The following is an 11504-nucleotide window of genomic DNA, read 5'->3' on the forward strand; positions in this document are numbered from 1 at the left end:
CTTTGGTAAATATAATAAGAATACAAATTAATCACAAATGACTGACATATTTCTTTCCAGCATTTTTTTTCAACAATAAATGATTAGAAGTGGAGGAAGCTCATATAAATACCAGATATAATGAATAAAGTAATTTAAGGTGCATAAATTTAATTGTGCCTTAAATGCATCTACATTCCTACAGGCTGTATGTTAAGAAGGGATTGGCTACTCATGCCTTCATTAAAACATTAAATGAATTGCAACTGGCTTCTTGGGTTTGTGGTTTTCCTTGAGCACGTAAAGTTGGTGCAGCAGGGGTCTTAAATTTTCAGCCAAACTCTCTTCCCACCTGAGCCTAAACTGCCTCTTAGGTGCAGCAGGTGCCTCTCCCAGTTAAAACATTTGCAGATGATCAGAAAGAACCTCTTCTTGTCAGGTCGGTTTCTGGGCTTGGTCATAGGAGGGTCACCCTTGTATGTTTGCAAGATGGCCCTTTGTATTTGTTATGAAGGCTTCTGCCTTAAGTGTGTTTTAATGTCTTAGTGTGAAAAAAGTTATGTAAAAATTTTATTATTTTGGTAAAAAAATTCGATGTTTACCAGTATAGGGGGTTGGAGCATACCAATACAGAGCTGTCAGGAGCAAATGCACAATTGGGGATTAAATAGTATATGGAAAAGGAACAGCTACATAGCAATTGAGCATATTTAGGTAATAGTGAGTGGATTATAAAGATGAATTATATTCAGAATCTTTAATAATATATTCTTTTACAACTTAAAAACTTTTAATATATTTTCTTCAGATGTGTAGTAGAACCCCAACTAACAAACACCAGTGTTACAAATCTCGGTACTTACAAATGAGACACTTTGGAACCACTTAATTTCTTACACTGATCTGTACTTAAAAACTTCATTCTCAGTGGTCACCAAATACATTTATATACTGTATATGTTAATTTTATATATGTATGTCTGGAGGGCTTATGCTTTTTGTTAGAGATTCATAATGAAATGCAGATTTAATTACAAAATTTGTTAAAGCTGAATTATGGTATTTATTGAATATTGTTTTTTCTCTAGTTTTTTACCATCTGCAATTATATTTTGTGTATATCTATGCTACACATATAATAGGCTCACATTTGTTTGGTAAAGCTTAGTCAAAGACAGTGAATTTAATAACAGTAAGATGGCGGAGAGCATATGTAAGGAGTGTTGTATTAGATAGGATGGGAGAGAGGAAGGCAGTGTTGCTGCTTCCCATACCAACACTTGCTTACCACACTCCTCTCCCCCCCACACACACATGAGAGCCACAACAATGAGGGGATAGAGAGCATGTGTAAAAAAATGTTGTGTCAGATATGATAGAGATCAAGGTCAGAAAATAGGAGAGAGGAGGAGAAAGAAAGGAAAGGGGAACGAAAGGGATGTATCAAAGTTTTGAACATTGTTTTTATTTCATTGTCAAAAAAGTAAATGACACTGGATATGGAATATTACAACTCAGAAATGCATCTTTTATTACCACTGCTCCTTCTCTAGCTAAGATTCTTTCAGTGCATCTCGGACAACAATATGATGTCTAACAAAGAAATTTCAGTTGCTTTGCTATGGCAGAAGGCAGGAAATAAAGACTTACTCAAATCATTCAATAGAGTGAAAGTCATGTGTGCAAAACTTAGGAGTAATGATGTCAGAAGTCTCACAGTCAATGATCACAACAATGTTGCCATTTTTTCTGCAAGGAAAATGACATGCTGGATAACAAATTTTCAAGTGAATGCCAAGCCAAGATACTTCTCAAGTTACTCGGCGCTGTATAGCCCTTGTGGCTTAGCGCTTCTTTTTGATTATAATAATAATTCTCAAGTTACTTTTTTCTCTCCAGGCTGCAATACTGCTGTATACTGATAGCCCCCTTCAAAGCAGGCATGATAAATATGAGTGATGGGGTTGAATTTGAGTGGGACTTGCACATCAGTTAATAGGGTTATCAATGCTTATTCCTTGGGTGGCACTGAAAATGGGTTGGGCAAATATTTTTGACAGTGGGTTTGGATTTGAGGACTTGCCTAGTATGGGCCAGTAGGCCTATTGCAGTGTTCCTCCATTTCTTATGTTCTTAAGACTGCCAAGCTGGAAGACACACACAACTTTCACTGCTTGTATACACTTATACACTAAGCATATGAACTACTAGGAACACTTGCAGTCCGTTCAGCTGTATTCCTTGGAACATGGGCAAGAGAGGTACATCATAATATACACCCAGAGAGACTGGCTCCAAACCTGAATACCAAAAACACTTCATATGACAAGAGACTTGGCGCACACTGTGAAATACCTCCACTAAGGAGGGGAGAAACGAGTACAATAGAGAACTGAAGGAGTGTCAATGCCTGCCTACATTTACACAGGAAATTACCAACAAAACTTTGGCAGTCTTCAAGAGGAAAAAAGTTCCTCCAATCAGTGCCTGACCACCTGGGCTGTGATTTGTATTTTTGGGCTGTGTGGCCAGCAGTAACATCCTGACTGAACAGTTCAATAACTCCACTAGGCTTGGTCTAGGACAGAGCCAGAGCCACAAGGGCATTGACCCCCAAATGTGTCCTTCAGGCATCTACATGAAAATAGGGTCATAATTCTAAATACACAAGTTACAAATGATTTCCAGGACTGCATCTTATTATTAAGTTGGGATTCTACTGCACCAAGATGTAAACATACATTACAAATTAAAATAATATTATTGAAAGAAAAAATTGGATGTTTTAATAAACAAATTCTTTATGCAAAAACTACAAAACTCATATCATGAGAACTGTCTTTTTTTACAAAATCATTTCTATAAAAAACACAATACAATCAAAAGAAAATTTACTGAAAATATTGTACAGTAATACAATACTGTATTATTTTTTTACAGTAACACTACATATTTCTTTAAAACATTTAAATCATAATATACAATTTTTTTCCAAAACATCTATGAGAGAAGTATATCTTGTAAACAACATATGTCTAGTATTTTAACATCCATAGTCCTTTATATATGACAAAATATTGAGCACAGTTTCTTAATTGTATTTCTTAATGTTCATAAATTTCTTAATCTAGACAGCTAAAACTTTGCTTGCAGCTTTTGGCTTCTAAATTTACTGAATTCCAAGAATGGATAAAGGAACAGTCTTCAAGCAGAGGACCTCGTATCTAGCGCTGCTATTCTCGCTACCCCAGTATGGAATGTAACACACCCTATGACTTGGGTGAACCTGCAATACATTAGATTTTTTACTTAACTAGATATTGTTGGATTATTATTTGTTCTCTGATATAAATATTTCACTGTTGATTCATTGACAGTTGCAGTTCTGAATGCCTGTACATCCTACTTTTAGTTAAAGGAGTATTAGTAGTTGTGATATTTACAAAGCACTTTGACCACATAGGTCACTCAGCACTCTTAATAAAAATACAAAATTTTGCACACACTGGAAACAAAGATAAAATTAACAAACAAGAAAAGCTACAAACATCAATACAATGCTCAACACAAATCAATATTATCACAAGTTAAAATAACCAGCATCAGTTTAAGAAATCTTTTAATGAAAGGAGAATTACAAATGTGGATAATCTGGTGAATCTGAATACGTAGCAGAACTAAGCAAGTACAATGGGTGGCAGTGTTGGTGGCCCAGTGTGGGTGGTAGTGTTGGTGGCCTAGTGTGAGCAGCGGTGATAGTGGCCCATTGTGGGTGGGAGTGTTGGATGATGGGTGACTGAGTGGGTGAGTGTGCAGCTGGTGTGGGCAGTAATTAAGGTGGCTGGTGTCTACGTGACTAGAAGTGTAGATAGCATGTTAGGGTGTGTGGACCATGAAATCATGGGTAAGGTGTGGGAGTGTGGCTGTGAGGGCTAGAAGCTATGGGGAAATGGTGAGTGAAAGCACGAGTAAGGTGTGGGGCCATGTGAGCTTGGTGGCATGGGTGGGGGTTGTTGCTGGGTGTACAGCGAGGGTATCGCTGTACACCCAAATAAAAAATAAATAAAATGCCAGGAGCAATGGGCTGGTAACCCCATCTCTTGTATAAATGACTAAATTTAACCCTTTGAAGGTCGCCAGGCACTCTCAGAGACTTGTTCTCAGGGTTGCCAAAATTTAAAAAAAAAAAAGATTTTTTCTCATGAAAAGATAGAGAATATTTTCCCGATCATAATGACATCATAAGTATGAAATTTGATGGAAAACTTACGGAATTATGCTCTCGCAAAGTTAGCGGTCTTGATGATGTTTATGCATCGGCGATTTTGCCCACTTTGAGCCCTATTTTCGGCCAATTCCAGTGTACTAGTCAACAAAAATCATAACTATTTCGCTAGAACTCCGTTTTTTTTTAATCGAATAAGTACAAGAAACCACCCATTTACCAATTTCAACTATCCAATAAAGTGGTCAGAATTTAGCAATTTTGCCAATTTCACACAAATTTCAAAAGATTCCAATTTCCAAATGGGGTCCATAATAAACAAGAAAAACATTCCTGGCACTAAAATAACATTTCCTCTGTTTTCCACTTTGATTTTTTATTCTCATACAAAAAGTAAGATTTACTGTTAAGCAGACTACTGCATTAGTGTAGAAATGGTATAAATAATATCGGCACACTTGTGAAAGAATATTAGACTCACCAGTTGATGTGTATTGGACGTTCAACATGATTTGTTTACTTTTGAACTTTGGTAAAAATCGAACATTTCTGCTACTATGAGCTCAATTTCAAGGTACTTTTCATTGTGAAACCAGTCAAAATCATCTCAATTTCTGTAATATGTCTTCCATTCTATAAACGAGACCAGGAAAACTAGAATACAACAATAAATACCATACCGCCAGACTAACACTCTTCGCACTAATCTCGTTCATACCTCTCCTCCCTCTACAGATGTTCCTGGTGTCTACTCTATTTCTTGCTCCTCCTGTCCTCTTCAATACTTCGGAGAAACTGGTCGATCTCTTTCTGACAGACTTAGGGAGCACAAAAATAGTGTTAGGCTTGCCGACACTAACAATGCTCTTTTCTGTCACGTCAGAGATCATAGCCATCCTATTGACTGGTCTTCTGCTAAAACTGTCTTCCCTACTTCCAACTCGAACAGTCGCCGTTTAGTTGAATCCTCTCTTATACACAACTTTCCTTGTATGAACCTTAGCCCTGGCTTCGTCTCTGTAGATGCCTTCCTCTCCCACTACATTGTAAAATGCTCCAAACTTCAGAACACCCGTGACTTAACCTGAATCCTCATTTTTTCTTCTTCTTCTTTTTCTTCTTCCTCTTCCCCTTTCCTCTCTCCTTTTCTCCTCTGGGTTGTCTTTCTCTCTCCTGTCTCGTGTTTCTGTTCCTTCTTTATTTTATTTCACCACTTCCCCTTTCACGCACCTCGGTGCGCTTGCTCTCCCTCTGTGGGTTTCTAGCTCTCTTGCAGTGCTCCCCTTCCTTTGTATTTGACTGGCTCGTCTTCCTTATTTCCCACTTCTACCACTACCACTACTTCTACCTCTTCTTCTTCTACTACATCTACTGATGAAATTAGACACATGTGCAGCGTCTGGTTGTCTTTGTTGTGGACGTTTCGCCATCCAGTGGCTGGCTGGATGGCGAAACGTCTACGGTGGGGATGCCCGGGTGTTGTGCATGTGTCATTTCATCCTGTCGGTATTATATACAATTCTTGTACTACTACTACTACTACTACTACTACCACTACTACTACCTCCACCTCTTCCTGCCTATATATAGCCGTCCTGCTCCTCCTCTGTTAGTGTGACTTTGTCAATGGTCCAAGTCGGACCGAAACGTCGTCGTAAGCTTCTGTCTTTTATGTGCGGGTTGTTTGTGTGTTTTGTGTGAATAAATACCATACGAAAATACAGTGCAAAGTCGCTGTTTTAAACCAAAAACACGGTCAAAGTTTCTTTTTTCTCATTACGCACTGTGTGCTGCAGGATTTTTTTTTTTTATACTGCGCACACTGACCACATAGACCCATTCTTTCATATGTAGGCCTATCAGCTTTCTCTTGCTAGATTTAAGGGCACTAGAATTTATGCATACTAATACGTCAAAAACCCTGGTGTGTAAGCCGTACTAGTACGGCTGAATCCCCGAAAGGGTTAAAAAGAAAAACTTCTTGGTTTTCCTCTTTTTTTCAGGTCACCCCTCTTCAGTAAGAGATGGCCACTATGCTGAAAAAACTAATAAATAATAATAATAATAATAATAATTAATAAAAATAGTAATAATACCCCCATGGGACTAGTAGGTTAGAATTCTTCCCCACTAAGCTATACTTCTTGTAAAAGGCAACTAATATGCTAGGAACAAGATGCTAATAATTACCTTCCCCTTCCTTCATACTGTACAGTAAGTCCTCAACTTATGAACAAACTGAGAATCTTCTGTATTGTATATATCATTATTATATCATTACTCTGTATAATATCACTATTATACACAATACAGAAGGTCCCCAACATGTCTGCAAGTTGAAGACTTCCTGTATTATGAATATCAAATTCAAATTCAAATTCAAAGTTTATTCTCTATAAAGATTACAATGTTGAATTTACAGAATTTGGTTGTTGTGTGGTTTACATGTAGTTAAATAATGATTACAGAGTGTACCACTAGAACGCCTAGCATGGCTAGGCATTTCGGGCAGACTTAGTTTAATTCTTTATTTTAAAATATTACAAATTATGAGGTAAGTTGGTATTATGGCTAAGTGACTAAATACTAGTTTGTGAGTTTAGCAATGTGAATGCTTTTGTTTTGGCACAGTACATAGTTTCAGTATTGGAGTATCATAGGATTCATTATTTTAAGATTGAGATTAATATTTCTGCTTATGGTCAAATGGGTGAGTGAGTGTAAGTGTGAATCACCAGAATACAGAAGATTCTAAATGTGTTCGTAAGCTGAGGACTTACTGTACGTATTTAATTACTAAAATAGTCAAAGAAAATTTTGAAAATGGGTGTATTTGAACATGTGTGGGTATAGTAAGAAAGAACTTGGTGTTATGCATGAAAAGAAACTGGATGTCCTAACACTAAGTGAGAAAGGTATAAGAGGTCAGAGAATTTCAATAGGGAGAGGTAAATGGGTTTAAGTCTGGTGTATCTGAGATAATCAGAGGCAGGGAAGGAATAGTGGCATCAATTATGGAGAGAAAAAATATGGATTATGTGTTTCAGCTCAAAGAATCATGTGGGTTAAGTAAATGTTTAGGGAGTTTTAACCCTTTGACTGTTTCCGACGTATAAATACGTCTTACGAGCCAATGTTTCTGACGTATTTATACGCACAAATTCTAGCAGCTTCAAATCAAGCAGGAAAGGCCTGGTAGGCCTACATGAGAGAGAATGGGTCTCAGTGGTCGGTGTGCACCCTGTGAAAAAAATCTGGGACCCAGCGGTGCATTGTGGGAACGCCATGTTGTTAGTCCATTTTCACCATGCCTCTCGGTAAGAAGTTCCTCACCCCTCGGCGGATTGGAGGTCTTTTGTTCCCAAGTGATAGCTCTAACAGCGATGAAAATGTCAGTGACAGTGAATTCCAGGGTTTTGAAGTGAGTGTTACCGGAAAAAGTGCCCAGGATAAGGTAATTAGTGATGAAAACCCAGATGACCCACAACCTTCCACCTCTGGTGCTGGGCCGGCTTGTTCACGTTCACGTTCGCCTGTACCAGGACGAAAGAGGAAACTATTTGGTCGTGTACAACACCCAGATGTTAGCAGTGATAGTGATAGTGATTTCAAGGTCATTGAAAGCAGTTCTAGTGACAGTGAGTGAATATTCCCCAGTGAAGCGGCAGTATGTACGACGTAGCATGCGGTCTGGTAGTGTTTCATATGTTGTTCCAAGGGGAAGGAGAAACTCCGGGAGCACATCCCGTGGCTCTACACCACGACCTGATAGTGAAGATGACGATATTGTAACGATGGGTATGAATGATGTGAGTGATGGAGCAGGCAGTGGTGGTGATAGTGAGGGTGGTACGGCCCATGTGGCACCATCAGCGGGCCATGCTACTACCCACGCTGCTGACTCTGCACAACAACCAGCCTCACCCTACCCCACACTCCCACAACCTGCACCACCACAACCTGCACCACCACAACCTGCACAACCACAATCTGCACAACCACAACCACGGTACAATATCCAGTCCCTACCAGCAGACCGCATCTGGGATTGGCAGGACGGTGACGAGTTTGTTCCCAGTCCCCATGACTTTGATGAAACACAAAGTGGAATAAAGCCATCTTGTCCACTTGGGAACAATGCCAGTGAACTGGACTGCTTTGAGTTATTCTTCGATGAACCCCTGATGGACAGCATTGTCAGGGAAACAAACACATACTGTGATTACACCATGGCAAATACAATTCTCTCACCAAAATCACGGCTACACAAGTGGAAGGAGACAACTGTGGCAGAGATGTACCTGTTTTTTGCCACAATAATGCTTATGCCACATGTGTATAAGCACACTGTCACCACATACTGGGCAACAGAACGCCTGATTTCAACTCCAGGTTTTAGTGACATTATAGGTGTCAATTGTTTCCTGATACTGTTACGTATGTTACACTTTTCAGACAAAACTAGGCCTGACAGAAGCGACAGGTTATATAAGATCAGAAATGTGTTTATGTACCTGAAACAAAAGTGCTGCATGTATTTTTATCCCTTCAGGAAGCTTGTTATTGATGAGTCCTTGATTTTATTCAAAGGAAGACTCTCATTCAAGCAATATATACCAAGCAAGAGGAAACGCTTTGGTATAAAGCTATTTGTACTGTGTGATTGCAGAAGTGGTCTAGTTTTGGATATCATTGTGTACACTGGCAGTAATACTTTGAGAGATACCATGAAGTTATTGGGTATCTCTGGTGATGTGGTTTGAACAATGATGGAACCATATCTTGGTAAGGGGCATATGTTATTTACTGATAACTGGTACACAAGCCCCTTACTCAGTGATTTCTTGCGAGTGAACTTGACAGACGTGTGTGGCACAGTGCGTCGTAATCGTAAACATATGCCAAGGTTCGACGCTGGCACTCGCAGAGGTGAGGTGCAAGCCTTTGCTGCCAATGACATCATGGCATTTCGGTGGCATGACAAACATGATGTCACATTGTTGACATCAGTTCACAGAAGCGAAATGGTACCCAGTGGCAGGGACAACAGAGAGACCAATGAATCCATTCTAAAGCCTGCAGCTGTCATGGACTGCAACCTCAATATGCGCTTAGTGGACAAATGTGACATGCAGACTGGGTTTGCAGACTGTGTATGCAAGAGTTATAAGTGGTATATAAAACTTTTTTTTCCATCTTGTTGATATCTCTATGCTAAATGCTTATAACATATACAAGTTGAAGACCAACAAAACACCAAAATATGGTGAATTTTGCCTGTCAGTAATCAGACAAATAATTGCAAAGTACCAAGGAGCAACTCCTGCAATAGACCAGCGCCCACACACGTCATCTCGTTTCAGGCCTGGTGATCACTACCCCATACAACTGCCTCCTACTACTGCCAAGAAAAATGCTCAGAAGAGGTGTTATGTATGTATGCATACCACAAAACGCCCACAAACACGCAGAGACACTCATTTTATGTGTGAGAAGTGTGAAGTGCCCCTCTGCATATACCCATGTTTCAAAGAGTTCCACAAGCTGCAGCAGTTCTAGGAACATGTTTAGTGACTGTACATATGTATATATATTATGGAACAATAGTAATAAACATTGTTTTGTATTGTTTGTTTGTGTAAACAAAGTGTATACACAAACTAATAGTGATAAAGTTTGTTCTGTTATTGTGTTGTAAATAATGAGTGTATATTTGAAAAATGCACCTTACATTGGTCTCACAGGCCACATAAGTTACCTGGAACAGAAAAATATTGTAAAATGCAAGAAACCTTTGAATTAGAGTAAATAAAAGAATACCGGGTGGGCGGCAGTTGCCATTGTTGCCGTACGCACATCACTTTCTGCAAACTTTGCGGCTCTATATCTCGGTAAGTACTGATGGCAAAAATATTTTTAGGCTTAAAACACTCACAAAAATATTCCTAACATTTTCATAAGAAAAAATAATTTTTATTTTTTTCGAATATTTGGCAACATAGAATGACAGTTTCAGAGAGGGGCCTGAAACAGTCAAAGGGTTAAGGAAAGTTAGATCATTATTGTTGTGAGAAGACCTTAATGCTAAAGTAGGCAAAACTGATATAGATGGTGTTGTAGGTAAGTTTGAAGTGCCAGGGGTAAATGAAAAAGGGGAGGCCCTCAACTGAGTTGTATAGAAAGGGGTTTGGTAACAGGTAATACTTATTTTGAGAAAAAGAGGATAAATAAGTATATGAGATATAATGTAAGGCATGACAAGACCAGTTTAAGACTATGTCTTAGTAAACAAAAGGTTAATGGCTAGACTTCTGGATGTACAAGTTTTCAAAGGAGTGACTTATGTCTGATAATTAGTGGTACCTATGGTACACCTCACTCTCTCAAATCTGTTAGACTGAAAAACTCATTTTAATTTTCCTCAAGCATGAATGGGGTGGTAAGAGGAGCAACTGGTGGAATGAGGTTTATAGTATGGTCAAGGAGATACAATTAGCATTCAAGAGGTTTTTACAATATAAAAATAAGAGACTGAAGGCAGAGTATATGGAGAGAATGAGGGAGGTTAAGAGAGTGGTGAGGGAGTGAATAAAGAGAGCTATTGAGAGAGTGAGTGAGAATCAGACAATTTAGTAAGAAAGAGCTGTTCTGGCAAGAGATTAATAAGGTTAGGCAGCAAGGAAAGCAAATGGACTGTGCAGTTAAAAAACAAAAGAGGTAAGAGATTAGATGAAGAGGTGGAGATGCTTTGAAGATGGAGAGGTATTTTAATGAGTTGTCAAACATTAGTGATGAAGGAGAGGCAATGATTTCAGGCATGGGGCAGGACATCACTAGGGGCCAGGCTGCAGGAATAAGACAACACTCAAAACCCATCAAAGATATATCATATAGGAGAGAAGACTGTGGGGACAGTGCATGAGGCAGTGGGTAGAATGAAAGGAGGTAAAGTGGGTGGAATAGATTGGGTTATGGTAGAGATGATAAAAGCATGTGGGGAAATAGTGTTGGAATGGATGGTGTATTTGTTCAGTATATACATGAAACAAGGGAAGGTACCCAAGAACTGGCAAAGAATATGGATATTTACCTTGTATTGGGAAAGAGGGGACAAAAGAGAACGTAAGAGTTGTAGGGGATAAGCCTGCTAAAGCCTAGGTAGTAGGTTGGTAGACAGCAACCGCCCAGGGAGGTACTACCGTCCTGCTAAGTGAGTGTAAAATTGTTATGGGGCTATAGGACCCAACATGTATTTATGTGGCAATATAAACACAAATGCAGTATAATGTGATCCTTTATT

The 11504-nt window shown here is 38.9% G+C and overlaps 1 protein-coding gene across 1 annotated transcript; it reads right to left on the reverse strand.

The window, feature by feature from the left end:
- Positions 1-721: 721 nt before the first annotated feature.
- LOC138851822 (uncharacterized) lies at positions 722-3267 on the reverse strand (the record flags this gene model as incomplete). The annotated part of the gene is given in 1 exon segment (XM_070081306.1): positions 722-3267. A coding segment is annotated over 1 exon segment (119 nt), but the record flags the coding sequence as incomplete, so codon positions are not given.
- Positions 3268-11504: the final 8237 nt, after the last annotated feature.

Source organism: Cherax quadricarinatus, unplaced genomic scaffold (genome assembly GCF_038502225.1).
Source record: "Cherax quadricarinatus isolate ZL_2023a unplaced genomic scaffold, ASM3850222v1 Contig2283, whole genome shotgun sequence".
In the NCBI taxonomy this organism is placed as follows: Eukaryota; Metazoa; Arthropoda; class Malacostraca; order Decapoda; family Parastacidae; genus Cherax; species Cherax quadricarinatus.